Raw genomic sequence first — 19,109 nt, 5'->3', positions numbered from 1 at the left:
TCCAGCAATCTTGATTCCGCTTGAGCCTCATTCAGCCTGGCATTTTGCATGATGTACTCTGCATATAAGTGAAATATACAACCTTGACATACTCTTTTCCTAGCCTTGACATACTCCTTTTGTTTCCATATTATGACAGAAAAATCTTGAAGTTGTGACTTTCAGATGCTATGATCTATTGATATTAGTGCTTCAGCTGAGCCAAGGTGCTGATGGACAGTGCCAGGCCACCTAGAGGGTTTCCTTCTGGGATTCTTGGCAAACAGGTTCTGCTCTTTCCTGGTGGCTCAGTGGTAAAGAAGCTGCTTGCAGTGCAGGAGACTACTTGCAATCCAGGAGAAGCAGGTTCGGATCCCTGAGTTGGGACGATCCCCTGGAGAAGGAAGGGCAGGGCAACCCACTCCCTGTATTCTTACCTGAGACATTCCATGGACAGAGGAACCTGGTGGGCTATAGTCCATGGGGTCGCAAGAGTTGAACACAACTGAGCGACTAAATCACCACCAGTTTTTAAAACTTTGTTCTGTTATCCAGATTAGATACATTTTACTGGTCTATTTTTCCTGTACAATGATTCTTTCCGTTGTTATCTCCATTCTAGTATTGGGTCCATACAGGGAGTTCTGTCCTTATCTCCTCTAAAATGTTGCAAAGAGTTCACATGAAGTTAACTTCTTCCAACATTTTCATAATAGCTAATTTAAAGTCTTGAATAGAAGTCTCTGTATATGTGTGATTGATTTTTTTTTCCCCCTATGCAAGTTGAGATTTTCCTGTTTCTTCAAATGCCACATAATGTTGGATTTTATCCTGGATGTTCTTAATATTAGTATCAGACTTTGGGTCTTGTTTTAAATCCTTTGGAAAATGTTAATTTTGTTTTAGCAAATCTGGTTAGATTCAGGCTGTAAGCCCCAACTATGTCTGTGGACTGTAGTTCTTACATCAGTTCAGTTTTTAAAATCTTTGTAGTACTGTGTGGCTCTGTCCTGCTTATGTGCAGTAGCTGGTCTGAGGCCTGCATGATGTTATCTATTGGTTCAGTTCTCCAAGTCTTGTGTGTTGTGATCAGATCCATGCATGTTTATGAACCCTGGAATTCATAAACATCTTTATGAAATTGCTTTCCCCAGTTCCTCCTCCTCTGTGATGTTTCTGATATTTTGTTTCCTTTCCTCTGACTAGAAAGCTGGGGTTCTCCTTATTTTGCTCTGCTGCATACTTCTGTGATCATGCCCATATTTGGCTAGAAGTTTATCAATTTTATTGATCTTCTCAAAGAACCAGCATTTGGTTTCACTGATTTCTTTTTCTTTTTTCCTGTTTCATTCATTCTGTTCTTTTTACTTGTTTTTTCTGCTTACTTTGACTTTAATTTGCTCTTATGTTTCTAATTTCTTAAAGTAGAAGCTGAGATGATAATTGGAGATCTTTTAGAATACAGGTTTTATTCCTGACTACTTTCATAATTTTCTCTTTTGTCCTTATTTTTTAGCATTAGGATTGTGATGTGCCTCTTTTTTTTGCTTGCTTTTTATTTTGTTTTTTTCTTTCTTTCTTTTTTAATTCATCATGGTTGGAGTTTGTTGAGATTCTTGGATTTGTGGGTTTAGAGTTTTCATCAAATTTGCAATTTTTGATATTTTTCCCCCTTTAGTTTTTCTGTCCTCTTCTCTGACTCCTGTTACATGTATGTGTTAGGCTATTAGACCACTTGATACTGTGCCATAGGTAGGAGTTCTGTGTCCTCCCTCTCATTTTACTCTTTCATCTTTTCCATTTTGGATTGTTTCTGTTACATGTTTTCAAGTTCATGCAGCCACCTGAGTCCTCTGTCATGGTTTTGTTCACTGCACCAGTTTCAGGTTCACTGCAGTGTTTAATAGTTTAAGCCCATATCATTAACTTTTCATTTTCGATGCTATATTTTTCTATTGTACAATTTCCATTCCTTAATAATTCCATTTCTCTATTGAGATTTCCTGTTTGTTTTCTGATTATGTTCATGATTTTCCTTTCAATCTTTTAATAATACATAACAGTAACTTTTAAAGTCTGCCTGCTACTTCTGCCATTATTTCTAAATCTGTTTCTGTTGATTGATTTTTTTTTTTTTTTTTCTGTAGGTCAGGGTCACAATTTCCTGTTTCTTCACTTTTCTAATGATTCCTGTTTTTTCATAATGTATATTATGGACACTAGGATATTAAGTGTCTGGATCTTGTTCTTTTGTAATAAAGTTTTGTTTTGGCAAGTGGTTAGTTTGCTTGTGCATCAGCTTGTTCTTATTTTTAAACTTTAATAAAAATGAGCCTAGATTATCCTTATTCCTAAGGTTTTGAGTATTTAATGAAACCTGTTTGGCACTCAGATGTCTCCCAGCCATATATAAGCATCAGTAGCTGTTTAGCTCATGCTACTTGGTAGTTACTCTTTGCCAACTTGAGTAGAATTCTGCAGTGTACCTGACCAATTTAATATTTGACCAAGATTCTTGTGCAGATTTCTAAAACTTCATATCTGTACAGTTCTTTCTGATGATACCTTGCTCTATAAATTTCATCTTTTCAGGCAGTTTCTAACTCCGATACCGGCTTAGATCAATTAGACTGCCATGTTCTGGTTTTGTTCTTCCTCTCTATTTTACAGTCTGGAAAATGCCTCTAGGCAAAAAAAAAAAAAAAAAAACAAACCCATTTTCTTGAGATTTACCTTGTTTCCCTTCTAAAAGTGCACAATCCTGTGTTGGCCCTTGTTCAGAGGCTGAAAATAGTTATTTATTTACTTAACCAGTTTCATGCTTGGCAGGAGCATCAGCTAGCTGTATCAGTTATTCCTATACATTTAGAAGCAGGAGTCAGGAGTCTCAGGGTATGTTGCCAACATTTAGCACATGGGATTTGAACAGTTCATTCTATTTTAATTATGTCCTGTTTCGCTTTACTGTTTCTGTAGCAGTGTTGATATTTTAAAATTTAGTTGCTAAGGAAAACTAACAGTCTACAGTAGTGTTCTAATATTTTGATACTACTATGTTTAATTTTGAATTAATAGAAGCCAAGTGAAGAATAGAATACTGTGGCATTCATTGCCTGCTAAGGGAGACCCTTATTCATAATTCTGAAATTTCAAGAACTCTCCATATACAAGAATTTCAGAGACAGGATTGTGGACATGTATTTTTTTTTGTTTGTTTTTTGCACATGTATTTTTATTTAGTTTGATGATTTTACTGTGAAGACTTAATACGTCTGCCCGCTATGTCATTTTACGAAGCTTGTTTTAACTGAACTGATGTGAAATCTTTGCTCACAATATACTGTGTAGTATTTTCAGTCTCTTTTTCCCTAAATAAATTCTCTAAAAAATTTAAGTCTACAAGTTTGGTTAAAACAATATTAAAAATCTTATGATTTAAAAAAAGAAAGAATCTTACTGTGGTAAATTTATTTCCATGGTTCTGTAGAATGAACTTTAGTGGTAGTGTTACATGGGAGTTGCAAAAACAAGCGAAATGCTATTTCTTTTTTCATTTACATCATTTAAATGGTTCAGAAAAGGACACCTTATATTATACTATTATATTTTAAGACTGCTTTTATAAGATTGGATTTTGATTAGACAGGCACTTATATTAAAGCTGAATTATGCATATATCTGGCCTTATGTTTGGAGGAAAGAAATTATTGAATGAAATATGATGCACTCTTTCTATTTTTCTTGTAAACCCTGTATGCCATTAGAGTTTATCCTTGGGCAAAAGCAGAGTTTTTTAGGAATTTTTCTGGGATAAAGTAAGTTGAATATCTGGTTGTTACTTTTTCCAGTAAACTATGAGACTACTACTCTCATTTGTAATGAATGACCTGTTGTAGGAGTAGTGCTTTTTAGAAAAAAAATAGATTGAAGTCTGTTCCCTTAAATGCACACTGAAGGGTATGCCATCTTTAATTATTTTTACAGGTCACATTGACAGAAGATAATTGGGTTAGTATAATTTCAATATGGAAGACTACCAAATTTCATTAATTTGGAACATAATCATTAGGAACTGAAACATAATTACTGTTCTGAAGTGTGATAAAATAAAAAGCTAAGTAGTATAGCATCTCATATTCAAATAAACGTTGGTTTTTTAATCTTCATTTGGCAGACTCAGTCATTTGAGGGAATTTTCCAGTTGGTTAATTGTTTTATGTGTGTTTGTTTTTGTCACCTTATTTTTGGCATTTTTATTGCCTATTTGGTTTCCCTGGTGACTCAGTCGGCCTGCAGTGCAGGAGACACAGGTTCAATCCCTGGGCCGGGAAGATCCCCTGAATCTTCCAGTATGGCTGCTCACTCCAGTATTCTGACCTGGGAAAGCCCATGGACAGAGGAGCCTGGCAGGCTATAGTCCATAGGGTCGCACAGGATCAGACATGACCAAATTGACTTAGCACGCAGGTACGCATGCACTCATACACACACTGAGTAAGCAAAGAAGCAACAGATGAGATAAAAGTTGAATTTGTTGATTGGAAGATCTGTTAGAAGATGACAGCTCTTGGCTTTAATAATACTTAACGTTAATAAAATTTCTGTATGTGGTGCAGAGAGCTCTCAACTGGGACTGACTCAGAGAGGGCCTCAACTGTTAAGACCTCCAGTACTTCTCTAGGTATTTTGCCCCTAACTTGGTTTGTAATTTCCGGCAACAGATGCATGAAGGACCCCATGCAGATTTTTGGACGTCTTTTTTCTGAATAGTTCCATCATTTTCAGTACTCTGTCTCACAGAACACCTCAGCCTCCCTGAACTTCAGTTTTTGTCTCTTCATCTCTGGACTGTCACATGCTCTGTTTCAGATCCTTCTTCCTGTGCTGTGATCTGTAAAGCAGTGACATTACCAAGTGTATCATGTCCCTCCCCCGCCTCAATGTTCACAGCCCGTGCTGCCTGTTGTCCAGGGTCTGACAACAGGTATTTTATACATTTTGTTTCATTTTGTTGTTTACTTCACTATGGCCAAAAGTGGAAGTTCTCTTACTACATTTTTACAGAAATAAAATTGTAGAAAGCTAATTGAAGCCTTTAAGAACAATGTATTTAAATTGTTCTTTGCATGTATGTTCTTGTTTAGTCGCTATGTCTTTTCTGACTCTTTGTTACCCCATGGGCTGTTAGCCCACAAGCCTCCTCTGACCATGGGATTTCTCAGCTAATACTGGAGTAGGTTGCCCTTTTCTTCTTCAGGGGACCTTCCCGACCCAGGAATGGAACCCTTGTCTCCTGCATTAACAGGAGGATTCTTTACCACTGAACCACCAGGGAAGCCCTTGTGTGTAGTTCCTGGAAAACAGCGACAAGTCATGAGTGTCGCTTTTAATTAGCTTCCTTTAATGACTTTTACTATTATTATAAGAAAAACATTGTTTTAGGCTTTCTGCTGAGTAAATAGGAACATTGAATTTAGTTGCTTAGTCTTCTGTTTCTTTGGCTGTATATGGTTAAGTTACTGCTTCTGCCCTCCCCTCCCTTGTATCCCTCAGATCATTTTGCCTGTTGATTGTGGGGGAAGCAGAGAGTTAGGAAGCTATTGCAGAGAAACTAGGACTGATGAATCTATTAGAGGATGGAAGTGTCAGGGATGAAAGCACAGAGGATAATTAGGTTTCCTGTTTTGTCATCTGAATGAGGTTGAGTTGAAGGAAATGCATCTCTTGAGTTGGTTAAGACGTGGTGAATTCTGAAGGGTGGAAATCAGTTGTGTTTTGGACTGTGTATTAGGTTTGAGATGTGAACAATAAAATAGAGATGGTGAGTACATAGTTGACTGTAGAACAGCTCTGTGGTTGGCTTTTGCACTGAGCTTTAGCCAGTTGATTTCTTGGTGCTGAATGTAAAATTTTACATTTTTGTTTCTACACATTTTTTTCCTGTGATTATCATTTGCATTAACTATCTCAGCCAGATTTTGAGTGTATTGTTTAAAAAATTGAGTAAAATTTGTTTAAACTTAGGACAGTAAATCCTGACATAAATTATATCTTTAAGGTGCAGAGATTTTCTGTAGTGAATACAGTGCTTTAAAAATTACTGTTATGAAAGCACATGTTGATACATTTCTAGAAAAGGAGAACTTGGAACTTCATTACCACCTTTGCTCACTCGTCTTTTCCTCATTCAGTCATTGTACTTATATCACAGTATTTTGATAAACCAGAACTAAATATTTACATTTCTATAATTATATGTGTATTATTTATTATTGAGCCAAATATTACACTGAGACCATAATTTCTTATATAAGCCTTTATTTCTCCTGGAGTTAAAATCTATCTTACTTATTCAGTTGGTTTTCTATAGACTCATTGGTCACTTTCCCCAAATGTACCTGTATTCTATCATGTGCTTATAAATAATATTTCCCATATTATGAAGTACACAGGTTTGATTTTTGACCTTGCTAGAAACCTATTCCATGGTGGCCTCTGGCATCCTGTTTCATTTTTGAGTGGTGGTTCTTTTTTCTACATTAGATTATTTACCAAGTCCCACATTGTCTTTTTTGTTTTGTTTTGTTTTGATTCCTTTTAATAACTTCCTAAGGAAGAGTGCAAAGATAAAATTTTAACTTTCTGAGAAGCCTTAAAATGTCATTTTACTTACATACTTGATCGACAGTTTAGCTGGGTAAGGAATTCTGAATTTTGAAGACTGTAGATATTTTATAACTTTCAGCAGTATACCATTTTTACTTTAGAATAAACCTTCAGTGCTATTCTGATTACGTATTCTTTTTATGTGACTTGTTATTTTTCTCTCTGGAAGTTTTTAAGGACCTTTATTTCTTGGCTTTGAATTTTCATTATGACGTGTGTGTCTTTTTCCCCCTTCTTTAATTTGCATGCACTTGTTTGTCTCTTGTGACTTCAGAGACTTTTTTCTTTCAGTTAAAAAGAAAATGTTATTTTAAAATATAATTTCTACACCTCTCCCCCCAATTTTCACATTATATTAACACTTGTTGGACCTTTTGAAGTCCGCTAATGCTTGTCTTATTTTTTCTAATGTGTGTTCTGTCCCTTTGTCTACCTTTTACTTTCTGTATTTGAACTTTCTATATTTTTAAAAAAAATTTTGGTTGCTCAGTATGGCTTTTTTTTTTTTTTTTTGAATGTGGAATGTGGCTTGTAGGATCTCAGTTTCCCAACCAGGGATTAAACCCAGGCTACTGCAGTGAAAGTGCCAAATCCAAATTACTAGACCACCAGGGAGTTCCGTGTGTGTGTGTGTGTGTGTGTGTGTGTGTGTGTGTGTGTGTGTAATTGGCATTTTTGTGAAATTTAGAATATGGATGTAACATGACATCATTTTGTTCTGTTTAACAGAATCAAAAGTTTAGCACCAAATTTAAAGTTGTTTACATTTTTTTACTAAACTTAAATTTTTCTTTTTTATTTTGACAGAGGTGTTATGAACATAAACAGTACAGAAATGGATTGAAATTCTGTAAACAAATCCTCTCTAATCCCAAATTTGCTGAGCATGGAGGTAAGTGTAAATGTAGTACACTTGCATGTAAGCATAAGTAGATAAGGTTCTGCTTACTTGTCTGATTTCACTTATTTGGGTTTTGTTACTCCCAGCTGCCAAGACTATTTTCCAGAGAGAATGGACTTTATCCTTATGCCTGTGGGAAGATATTTAATACTAATAGTTTGAGTTTATTGTTGAGAAAGTGATAACACGATATACTTGGGTTCTGATTTATTCCTGCTTTGAATATTAGCACCATAGGAAAGGCAAAAGAACCTAGTAAAACAGATATACTAATTTAAGTTTAATAAGTTTATTTAAAATGGTTACAAGAAAATTTTGCTTGACAACTTTGGTTGAGCTGAAGAAATTTTATTCCTTACAATAAATTTATTCAGAAAGTGTCCATTTGGGCCTTTGCTCATGAACCAGCATCTTCTTATTTAGGGCATTGTATCTTAGCTTTTGAAGACAGTCATGTTTAAGACATGATTTATACATATTTTGAAAGTTTATGTTATGTTGCTTTAGCCTGTGTGAGGGTAGAAGATGGGACAGTGAGAAGTTTGTAGGGCAAAGGCAGAGCTTGTAGCGAAACTTTTGAAGAGACAAAGGAACAGCAAACTTTTATAGGTCTGATTTGTACAGTTAGGAAACATGGTTCTTTGTTAAGTTGATGTTTTCTGAGTATTGAAGAGAGAGTAATAATTCTCTGTTAGCTTTCTTTACTCTTGCATACTTTCATTATAATAATAACATTGTTTAAAGACAGAAAGCAGTGGGTATTGAGTATGTGAAATTTTCTTTCTCCATTTCCTTCTTAAAAAACAGTTTCGCTTGGGACTTCCTGAACATCCAGTGGTTGACTCTGCTTTCATTGCAGGGGGCACAGGTTCAGTCCCTTATCAGGAAACTGAGATCCTGTGTGCCATGCCGCATGGCCTATATCTCTATATATACATAATTTTGCTAGCCAGTTGGATATTAGGTTGTTTTATATTCTTTCCAAAAGTATGCATAACAGTAATGTAGCTTTTAGTGGTATAGACACCACAGAGTTTGAGTACAGCATAGAACCAGGTTTTATTGTTTCTATAAGTGCACTTTCCCTGAATATTTGAACACATCTGAAATCAGGTTGCATATGAAGTGTCATAATTTAATTGCAGTAGTTTTTACAGCAGTAAGTTATGATTTATTCTAAACTTACAACCTACATTTTCATTAAAACACTTGAAGGAGTTTCTTACAAGAATAGATTTTTATCTGTTTAACAACAAAGTGTTACTTTCTACAGTACCTTGCTAATTTGGCTAATTGCCAAATATACTTTGTTTTCTTCTTTTTTTCTTGAATTTATACAGATTTATGATGATTAGTACATACTTTTTTCTTTCTTTTTTTAACTTCCATTTCTTTATCTCTATTTTACTATAAATATTGATTCCTTTCTATCTTTAATCCTTATCTTTTATCCCTAATTAATTTTTCTATACATTTTAATTTGTAGTCCTAAAAGTTAGGCAAATTAACCATGGTGAATATTTTATACTCATTTGTGCTTCATAAAATATACATTGTAAAATTAGAAGTATTGTTTTTCCCTTTCTGAAAATTAGTATTTTCCTTAACTCTTTGGATTGTGAATGATGGATGTCTGACATCTTTAGTTTGTATTTTTAATAGTGATCCCAAAGAATCGTTTTAAAATGGTAAAAATCAGAAATGTAGATAATTGATGCATATATTTTAATCATTTAACAGTGAATTTAATTTCTGTTTAACTTGGGTTCACAGAGTCTGTTACAGGATTTAACTTTCCCATACTTGAAAGGAGTGGTTTAATTAGGTCATCCCATGGAAAATAATTTTGTCTTGTTACCATATACATTACCAGATATTCATGCATTTTTGTATCTTTTTATCTAAAAAACAATTCTAGGGAGGCCTATATTATAGAAATGTGTAGTTACTTCATTTGTCAATTTTAAAAATTATTTTAATTCTGTAAAAGCCTGGACATTTTGTCAATAATCTCCTTGAAGTTTTAAATACTTAATGTAGCATTTATTTTTGAGATTGTGGTACCTTTTTTGTTGGTGGTGGTTATCTTTAAGTTTCTTCTTCTTTTTTTTTTTTTTAAATAGAAACTCTGGCTATGAAAGGATTAACATTGAACTGTTTGGGGAAAAAGGAAGAAGCTTATGAATTGGTTCGTAGAGGTTTGAGAAATGACTTGAAGAGTCATGTGTGTATCCTTTTTGAGATATATTTAACAGTTGAGTTGGGATGGCTTGAGTTTAGGCAGCAATTTGAGAGTCAGAAGTGTTATTAGATCTCTCTTACTGTGTAACTCAAGAAGAGATGGTTCTTTCTTCAGTAGAGTACCATCAGTTGCTTTCATTCAGGAAACATTTTTGTATACCTACCATGGCCTAACATTATATCTATTTACAGATAAACGGGATTTGCCTATTTTAATATCTGTGAAAGCTCTTCCCACACTTAAAAAAGAGGCACCCTGCCAATTTCATCATAGCATGAATTTAGAGAAGGATGTACGATAAGGCATGTTAGAAGTCAAGTATAATGTACTTATTAAGCCCAGGATTTGGAGTATGCTTCACTTAGGCTTGAATCTCAACTCGGCTTCTTTTTAACTGTGATCTTAGGGCATAGTTTCCTCATGTGTAAAATGAGAATAATCATACCCACTTCACTGTGGTCTTGTAAAGATTTAATGATGCTTAACATAGTCCCTGATAATGCTAAGTACTGTATGAGATAAATTTTACTTCATTAAGGGAAGTGTGAGAGTTAGAACAAGTACAAATGTCTAAGGGAAGATAGAGACAAAATTGTGGGTTGCTATTTTTTAAATAGTTTTAAACAAATATTTCTTTACCTGTTTTGTTGGCTAACAGTTTTAAGTGCTGAAACAACAAATTTTCAAGTGTTTACCAACCCCTGGAATAATATAAAGTAAGAAAAGGAATGGATTTTGCTCTCGAGGATCTTACAACCTAGTGCAGGAAGATATTTGATAGAAGCTTAACACTTCTAAGTATTACATAAAATGTTAAAGCTTGTTCAGAAATTATCGCTAATCCAGTAAGGCAGAAGTGAGTTAGGAATAACCAGAAACTAAAGGTAAGCAAAGGGTTAATTAATAAGGCTGTTGTAGGTATCTCTTCATCATTTTTAATATTGGTGTAGTGTTCTCTATTGACTTACCATGTTTTATATAATTCTGTTCCTCTTGATGAACATAAATTTCTTTAAATTTTTAGCAGTGTTAAACATTCTGAGGATGGATTTTTAGAAGGTGATGATTTTGTGTGTGCTTGTGTGTTCAGTCGTGTCCAGCTCTTTGCGACTCTGTGGCCTGTAGCCCACTGGCTTTGCTGTCCATGGGATTTGCCAGGCAAGAATACTGGAATGGGTTGCCATTTCTTCCTCTTGGGCATCTTTCCACATCTCCCGTGTCTCCTGCATTGGCTGGCAGATTCTTTACCACTGAGCCACTGGTGAAGATTAGACGGGTGAAAAGGCATCTCAATGCTCAAGAGAGTTGAACAAGTCCTCAAACAATAGGGTACTGTTGTTGAAATTGGGGTGGGCTAAAGGAGAAAATAGGTTATGGGGGCCAGATTTTGAAGGGTAGTATATCTCAGGCTTTTAAAGCCACATTCCAGCCGAGAAGATTTGCATTATAAAAGCAAAGATCGTTTTTCAAATAAAAATTATAACATTATATATGTATTTTTAGTTATACATGTCACCCTAGACATTCTGCATTTACTGACTCTGTTAAGGGTTCTTGCTGTAAAAGCTCTCAGATTGAAAAGTTTAAACCTGATCTGAGAGAAATATGAAGTTTCTGGAAAGGGAAGTAGACTTTTTCTTTTGACTGTGTGTATTGTACATAGGTTACTCTGGCAAGTGAGAGTGAAAGCAGAGAGTCTGCAGGAGGTTGGGTGATTGCAATAATTAAAATCTAAAGTGAAAAAAGACCTGTATTAGGAGAGTGGGATTATGTACATATTTTCCCCCCTTTTTAGTACAGTTGTATGACCTACTGTAATTTTACTTACTTGTATTCCTTACTAGACTTATGAAATTTTAATGTATGTCATGAATACCTGTTCTCTTTCAAAAATAGATAGTTCCTAATACCTATTGAGCCATTTATTTTGGGTCAGCCACTGAGCACTTTATACATGTTAGTCTGTTTTGTCACCAAACTGCTATGCTTTGCTGTATGGACTCTCTCTTTATTTACATTTTATAATTAAGGAAACATGGTAAGATTAAATTAAAGTAAGGCAGGCTAGACCTATTTTCTTTGTCTTGAGAAGCTGTATTGTTTTTGTTGTATCAAACTACTACTATCTTTATATTTTCTCTTTTTTAAGCTTGTAATTTTATAAACAGCTGTAACTTTCTGAGTTTCCTGGAGAATATTATTGGAATATTATTTCTTGACTTGTAGGTTGTATCCTTAACTAAATCCTTTAGGTTGGCATGTTTATGGCCTTCTCCAGAGGTCAGACAAGAAATATGATGAAGCCATTAAGTGTTACAGAAATGCGCTAAAATGGGATAAAGACAATCTTCAAATCTTAAGGGACCTTTCTTTATTACAGATTCAAATGCGAGATCTTGAGGGTTACAGGGTAAGTAGAGAATTTTTTTTATTCTGATGAGGAAATATTATTAATGTATTTAAAACTTTTTTGAGTACTTTTTGATAACAAAATTTTCCATTAAAAAAAATTAATTGAATTTGCCTCCTTCCTCCAATAGTGGTTGTGTTTGTCACTGGACTAAGCAGATTTAAAAGTTACTTTACTGTGAAGCAGAGTTGGATTACTGTACAAGATTGAGTTAATTTTGTTAAAAATTAACACACACACACACACACACACACACACACACACACACGTTTGTTCTTTTTACCTCCATAGAGGCTAACATTCTGTTTTTGTAGCTACATTGGTGAGGGGAGATTTTTTCCTTTCAGTTTTACTGAAATACAATTAATGTGCAGTATTGCATACATTTCAGGTGTACATCATAATGATTTGATTTACATCATGAAATGTTACCACAAGTTTAGTGAACATGCATCATGTTATATAGATATAAAATAATACAAAAAGAAAAAATATATATTTTTTCCTGATTATGAGAACTCCTAAGGTTTACTCTCATAGCAGTTTTTACATATAGCCTACAGAAATGTTAATTATATAATCATTTTGTACACTACATCCCTTGAACTTAATTTTATCTTGGAATTGGATGTGTGTACCTTTTTACTACCTTCATGCAGTACCCCATCCTACCTCCTTCCCACCTCTGGTAACCACAAATCTGAATTCCTTTTCTGTGAGTTTCGTTAGCTGGTTATTTGGCTTTTTTTTTTAAGTTTAACTGCCCATATTAGTTCTTGGTGCACAACATAGTGTTTTGATATTTTTATACATTACAAAATGATCACCACTATTGCTATATTTTAACCCTTAAAAATCAGTCTATTAAATCAGATTTATTTAGTTCCTCTTTTTCTTTCTTCCATGAAGTTCCTACTGAGTTGCTTTCTATAGATCTTAACTCAGTAGTTGGGCACTGCATTTAAAAAGTTTTTTACCTTTGCACTATCTTTTCCCTTCTTTCTTCTCAGAGTAAGTACGTGAGTAAGTAATAAAGGATACCATGTCTTATGTCTTAACTTTTAAAAAAATTATTTCTAAGATTATCTTGGAAGCGTCATTGTGCTGCTTAAATATTTTTATGCTTCCACAAAGCTACACAATATGGATGTTTAAAACTATTTTTTATTATTATTTCCATCATTGCGTTAACTGTTGTAAGCTAATATGATCTTTAAGGAGCATTTACTTTTTTTGTAAACCTAAGAAAAAGTGTTCTTTTTTCCCTTAAAGGAAACGAGGTATCAGTTACTTCAACTTCGACCTGCACAGAGAGCATCATGGATTGGTTATGCTATTGCTTACCATTTATTAGAAGATTATGAAATGGCAGCAAAGATTTTAGAAGAATTTAGGAAAACACAGCAGGTAACAACCAGAAGTTAGACCTAGTAAACTAGGTCTGATTCTTAGTATAACTAAAACAAAGAAATGTATATAGATTTACTATCTTTTTATTTGAAATAGTTTCAAATTTACAGAACAGTTGGGAGAGTAGTATGAAGAACATAATAGTTCACTCACATTAACTAATTGTTAATATTTGATACATTTAGTTTATAGTCTATATGTACTTAGCTATTTTTTCCTAAAACATTCAAGAGTAATTGTAGACACCATGCTCTTTTACTCCTAAAATGCTTTTGTGTGGTATTTCCTAAGAATAACTCTGTAGTTCTCAACTTTATAGATAGTATTGTATAAATTATCAAGAAATTAGGAAATTTAACATTGATAGACTGTTACTATCTAATCCACAACTGATATTCAGTATTTACTAACTGGCCTATTTATATCCTTTCTAGGATTTTTTTTTTTCTCATTTCCATGATTCAATTTAGAATCATACCTTACATTTAATTATCATTTTTCTATAGTCTCGTTTAATCTGGAAGTTTCGAAGTCTTTCTTTTATTTCATGACATTGTGTTTTTGAAGAGTGGTGGCAGTGCTTCTGTAGACTCATCAGTTTGGACTTCTTTGATGTTTCCTCAGTGTTAGATGCTGTTAGGCATTTTTGCAGGAGACTGCAGGAGTGGTGTTGAGCCCCTCTCATTTGACCACATGAAAAGCCGGGTGCTGTCTCATCTGTTTGATTTCTTGCTTACGGTGGTGACTGTCAGGTTTCTTCACTATAAACCAGTTATTTTTTTTCTCTTTGTATTTAATAAATAATGTGAGGCTTTATGAGTAGTCTCTTCCTCATCAGACTTTTACCACTAGTTTTAGCAAAATTCATTGATTATGATTCTTGCCTGGATAAGCTGTTACTATGATAGTTGCAAAATGGTGATTTTTCTGTCTTATTCCTTCTAGATTTATTTGACATTCTACTTTTAGTAAGCTTTCCTTTCTCCCCTATTTACTTATTATATGTAAGGATTTATGGATTCTTATTTTATTCAGTGGGTTTTAAGTTAATATTGTCAGTTTTAGTTGCTTCCTAGAGAGATATTTAGGAATTTTTAAAAATGAGTTTTATCAATCATTTATTATCCTTTGACTTCTTCTATGTATTTAAGTGTGTGAAAATTTTTTTAATATGAAAATAAAATTCTCACTGTTAGTATTCCTTGTATTCATATGTAGACATCCCCTGATAAAGTGGATTATGAATATAGTGAACTCCTTTTATATCAGAATCAAGTTCTTCGGGAAGCAGGTCTCTATAGAGAAGCTCTGGAACATCTTTGTACCTATGAAAAGCAGATTTGTGATAAACTTGCTGTAGAAGAAACCAAAGGTATTTTTTTGTTTAAGAGTGTAATTTATTCTGATGTTTAACTATGACAAAGAACAAGACTGGAAAATCGTTGCATATAATACAGCTCTTTGATGACAAAATCTATTTCTTACTCATGCACTTCAGATAATTTGTAATGTAGGAAAATAAACATTTTTTTTTTGAAAATAAACATTTAAACAGTAGATGTTGTTATAGGAAAAAATAATGGTGAACAGTAAATTGTTGAATGAAGTGACTCAGTGCAGTATTGTTTATTTAAGTATCTGATCTAAAAATATTACAGTTTGATTAAAATACAGGAGGCAGTTGGTCAATTTTAAAAGACAGGATTAAGTTTCTTAGAAACTGCTTATTAGCAAAATTGAATGTGTAGAACAAATTTCTTTATTGTCAGTAATATTGATAAATCAGACTTCACTAAAGTGCTTATGGGACATTCCTAGGCTTTATGGTTTACCTGAATATCTTTCTGAATACAGAAAACATGAACTAGAAACTCAGGTTTGTATGTGTGGATTATGATAGGAGGATGGATAGATCCTTAAATAAAGATCTCCAGTGTTACCATTTATTAGAGGGCTGTGAAAAAGGAGTCTTTGTAGTTTTAAAAACTACAGTTTTAAAATCAGTTTTTAATCAGTTTTAGGAACTGATTATGGAAAACAAAAACAAGTAATTGAGTACTTTCTAAGACTTGCCATCTGAAATGTTGCTTTGCCTTTGTTAGACCAGGAAGCTGAAGTTTGTTGGTTTCAAATTTCTCTGACTCCCTTTGAAGTTGAACACTGGAGAAGTGTGGTGTCTGTGTGCAGAGTGGATATAGCCATTGTTCTCCTGATGAACTTTTCAGCAGAGAATAATGCTACTGGCAAGAAAAAAAATGCAAGTCCAAGGCGCCTGGAACTCATTTGTGAACTCTAGATCCAAGACAGCCTCTTTCACATGAGTTGATCATTCCTGAGCAGTCTATTAGTTATAAAGGAGGAGGTTTCTGACTAATTGAAAAGATGATAAGATTAAAAAACTAGTCTCAGTTCCTTCATTGTCTACCAACCAGCTCTATGATGAGGGGCAAGATTGGGCCTCAGTTTCTTTATGGAAATACATGACGTTGTTCAAAATACTCTTAAGTACATTGTTTTATTTTACTCTTCTGATTATTAGTGAGGAAGAATGACAGATCAAGCTGAGGACTCAGAATTGACCTATGGATTTTAGCAATTTGGAAGTTACTGATGACCTTACCAAAAGGACTTTCTGAACATTGGGAAGGAGGGTAGTAAAACCCCAAACAGGTCAAGTAGATTTCAATGAGATTTAAGTAGAGGAATTGAGGATAAGATGCATAAATGACTCAAACAAGTAGTTTTGCTGTATAGGAAGCACATCCAGGATAGTGTTGGGGGGAAGGGTTGCAGAATCAAAAGATCTTTGCAGATCGTATTTATTGTGCTCACCGGATAATGAGATGGAATGTTTGATACAGTTGAGGGGATGTGATCTAGTGGATAAATTGAAGGGTGAGCCTTAGGTAACAAAATGAATAGTTCATCCACAGTAATTAGAGATGGTGGAGTGTATGGGCAAGTAGGTGTGTCAGTGTGGTGGATAATTTGGGAGTTCTTCTTGCTTTCATTTTCCCAGTGAAATAGGAAACAGAGCTATTAGTTCATTCCACAAAATATGTTTTGAATATCTATGGTGAGTCAGGTGGTGGGGACAGGGAATATAAAGAGAGGAGAAGGGAACTAAAAGTAGAATCATCAATCATTGGGCATTCCAGTAATAAAGGCCTTGATGTTAGTGATAGGTGGTCAGGATAATTTAGGAATTTCCTGGAGTGGGTGAGTGGCATAGTTAGGCAGAAAATTTCATTGTTAATTGTTATACCATCAGTTCCCTCTACAAGGAAAAGGTGGGTAAAGATTATGAGAAGGAAATATGGATGGGTGTAGCCTATGGGAGAAAGGTTGCAGGATATTATTTTGTTTTTAGTAAAGTAGTCTTTTGGTCAGTGTGGAGCAGACTGTTAACTTTGGTATTGTTGACATTTTGGGACCAAGATGTTGGAGATTGAAGTCTCCTGTATGTTGCATAATATTTAGCAGTATTGGTAGCTTATATCAGGTACTGTAGCACCCGCTTCCCTTATTGTGACACTGAAAATGCCTCCGGCATTGCTAAATGTCTCCTGGATGACAAAAATGCACCTGGTGAGAACCACTCAGGATAGAGACATTAAGAATATGGGTTACTTTAGCCAAATTGCTTGGGTCCAAATCCTGACTCTAACAATTAACTGTCTGAAAGACCCTTGACACAGTTACTTATTTTCTTTGTTTTAAAATGACACAAATAATGGTAGCCTATCTCATGGAGCTTTGAGACTTGAATTAGTTAATGCTTGTGAAACGTTTGAAAAGTCATTTTCACACTCAGTAAGTGTTCATTTTTATTATCTGATCATAAAAAAAGGTGTAAGAGTGCAGTCTTGGCTTGAAAATAATAACTTTGGTGAATGGGAGGCCATTAACGTAGGAAAAAAGATTCTTGAGCAGTGCTTGAGGCTTATGTGAGTTTGGAGCTAATATGTTTCTAGTGAAACCAGTGCCCCAGTGCCTTCATTTGGCAGCTTCTTTTATGAGAAGGTGTTCAGCAAGTGAATAATTGGGATCATACAGACCTTAAGACTGGTAAACCAGGGAGCCTAGGTTTTGAGATTAGTTATCATATTTGGGGCTGCTAATGTCATTCAGGGATGACACTGGTCATACAGCCCAGGGAAGACAAGCAGTGTCGTCTTAAAGGTTTCTGAAAGGCCTGAAGAAACAGGAACAGCTTTTCTCTTAAGATTGAAGGGTAGGATTGGTGAGACAGGAAGAAAGTCAAGACAGTTAAGCTTAAAGCAGGAAATGTATTTGGTAGATGAAAAAGAGAGTAAACTCAGTAGTTGGAAGAGACACAATGTGGCCGTGATTTGGGCTGCTAGAGCAGAATCATTTCATAGCTAGTTAAGGTTAGGGTAATGGACTGGGCATTAATTTAGATTTTGAAATTGTCTATATGTTGTCAGGAATAATTGAGTAGATGATGGCTTAGTGACTGTGTTCAGTGAATTTGAGAAAGTAGCCTGGAGTTAGACATATACCTGAATAAATTGAGGATGTGAAGAGGATAATATTTCTACATATGAACTTTTAAAAACAGGAGAGACAATACTGTAATGTTGTAAATAGTCTCATTGAAGGGAGTTGAAAACCCACCTCCCAATATTGAAGAGGTTTTAAGAGAAAGTTTGAGGAAAAGTTAAACATACTTAGTTAATTCAGTTTTTTGTTTTTTTTTTTTTTTTTAAATCAGGGGAACTTCTGTTACAATTATGTCGTTTGGAAGATGCAGCTGATGTTTACAGAGGATTGCAAGAGAGAAATCCTGAAAACTGGGCCTATTACAAAGGCTTGGAAAAGGCACTCAAGCCAGGTAACACTGATTAAAACTTACTTTCTAAGCTTTAATTGCATCTTTTGTTAACATACATTGTGTTAATTCATTGAAAATGCCGACTAGAAAAACTGGTTAAGAATTGGTTCAAAATCTGAATACAAAAGTACATTTGTGAACTTCCATTTAATGTGGCAGGCGAGGTGTTTTCTAAAACCTCTCTTCTACTATAAATTCATAGAAATAGTTGTAAAAAGAGTTTTGGAAACAAGTTTTAAAAGTTCACAAATGAATAGTAGTGTCAGAAATATGAAAGGAAAATGCTAACTTATAGAAATGGAGCTGTTTCCCTAAAGGAAAGAAGGACACATACCTCTGTGGTAACCTGTGGCTGTAGCAGAGTGTGACCTGCCAGGGCAAGTGAATGTCACCAAACTGAAAGGGAAGCACTGTTTCTTTCCTATGTGAGCAGAAGGACACAAATAAACTTCGTCCAGAGACTCTTACCCCCAATCATTCTTTCGCATGAATGGGACCCACTTGTGAGGACAAGTCCCCGAAACATGCTATCTGCAAAAAGGCAGAGAGTCCTTATCCAGGATGATACAATTTAAAGCAAAATTTCCTACACAACTGATAGTGAACTATTCCTGGTACATTGATAAATGTGAGAGAAACCTTGTAA

General features: G+C 34.6%; 1 protein-coding gene across 3 annotated transcripts in view; it reads left to right on the top strand.

Annotated features, from left to right (window-relative positions):
- Positions 1 to 19,109, top strand: part of NAA15 (N-alpha-acetyltransferase 15, NatA auxiliary subunit) — a 67,710-nt gene that overhangs the window by 17,306 nt on the left and 31,295 nt on the right. For all 3 annotated transcript variants that reach the window (XM_020902989.2, XM_020902988.2, XM_070474839.1), the window contains exons 2-7: positions 7,453 to 7,537; positions 9,670 to 9,774; positions 12,041 to 12,198; positions 13,471 to 13,605; positions 14,827 to 14,980; positions 18,344 to 18,463. In XM_020902989.2, the coding sequence (XP_020758648.1) occupies positions 7,453 to 7,537; positions 9,670 to 9,774; positions 12,041 to 12,198; positions 13,471 to 13,605; positions 14,827 to 14,980; positions 18,344 to 18,463 (757 nt within the window). The remainder of the gene's footprint in view (positions 1 to 7,452; positions 7,538 to 9,669; positions 9,775 to 12,040; positions 12,199 to 13,470; positions 13,606 to 14,826; positions 14,981 to 18,343; positions 18,464 to 19,109) is intronic.

Source organism: Odocoileus virginianus, chromosome 12, assembly GCF_023699985.2.
Source record: "Odocoileus virginianus isolate 20LAN1187 ecotype Illinois chromosome 12, Ovbor_1.2, whole genome shotgun sequence".
In the NCBI taxonomy this organism is placed as follows: domain Eukaryota; kingdom Metazoa; phylum Chordata; class Mammalia; order Artiodactyla; family Cervidae; genus Odocoileus; species Odocoileus virginianus.
The sequence above is the reverse complement of the archived record's forward strand: the minus strand, read 5'-3'. Positions and strand labels throughout refer to the sequence as shown.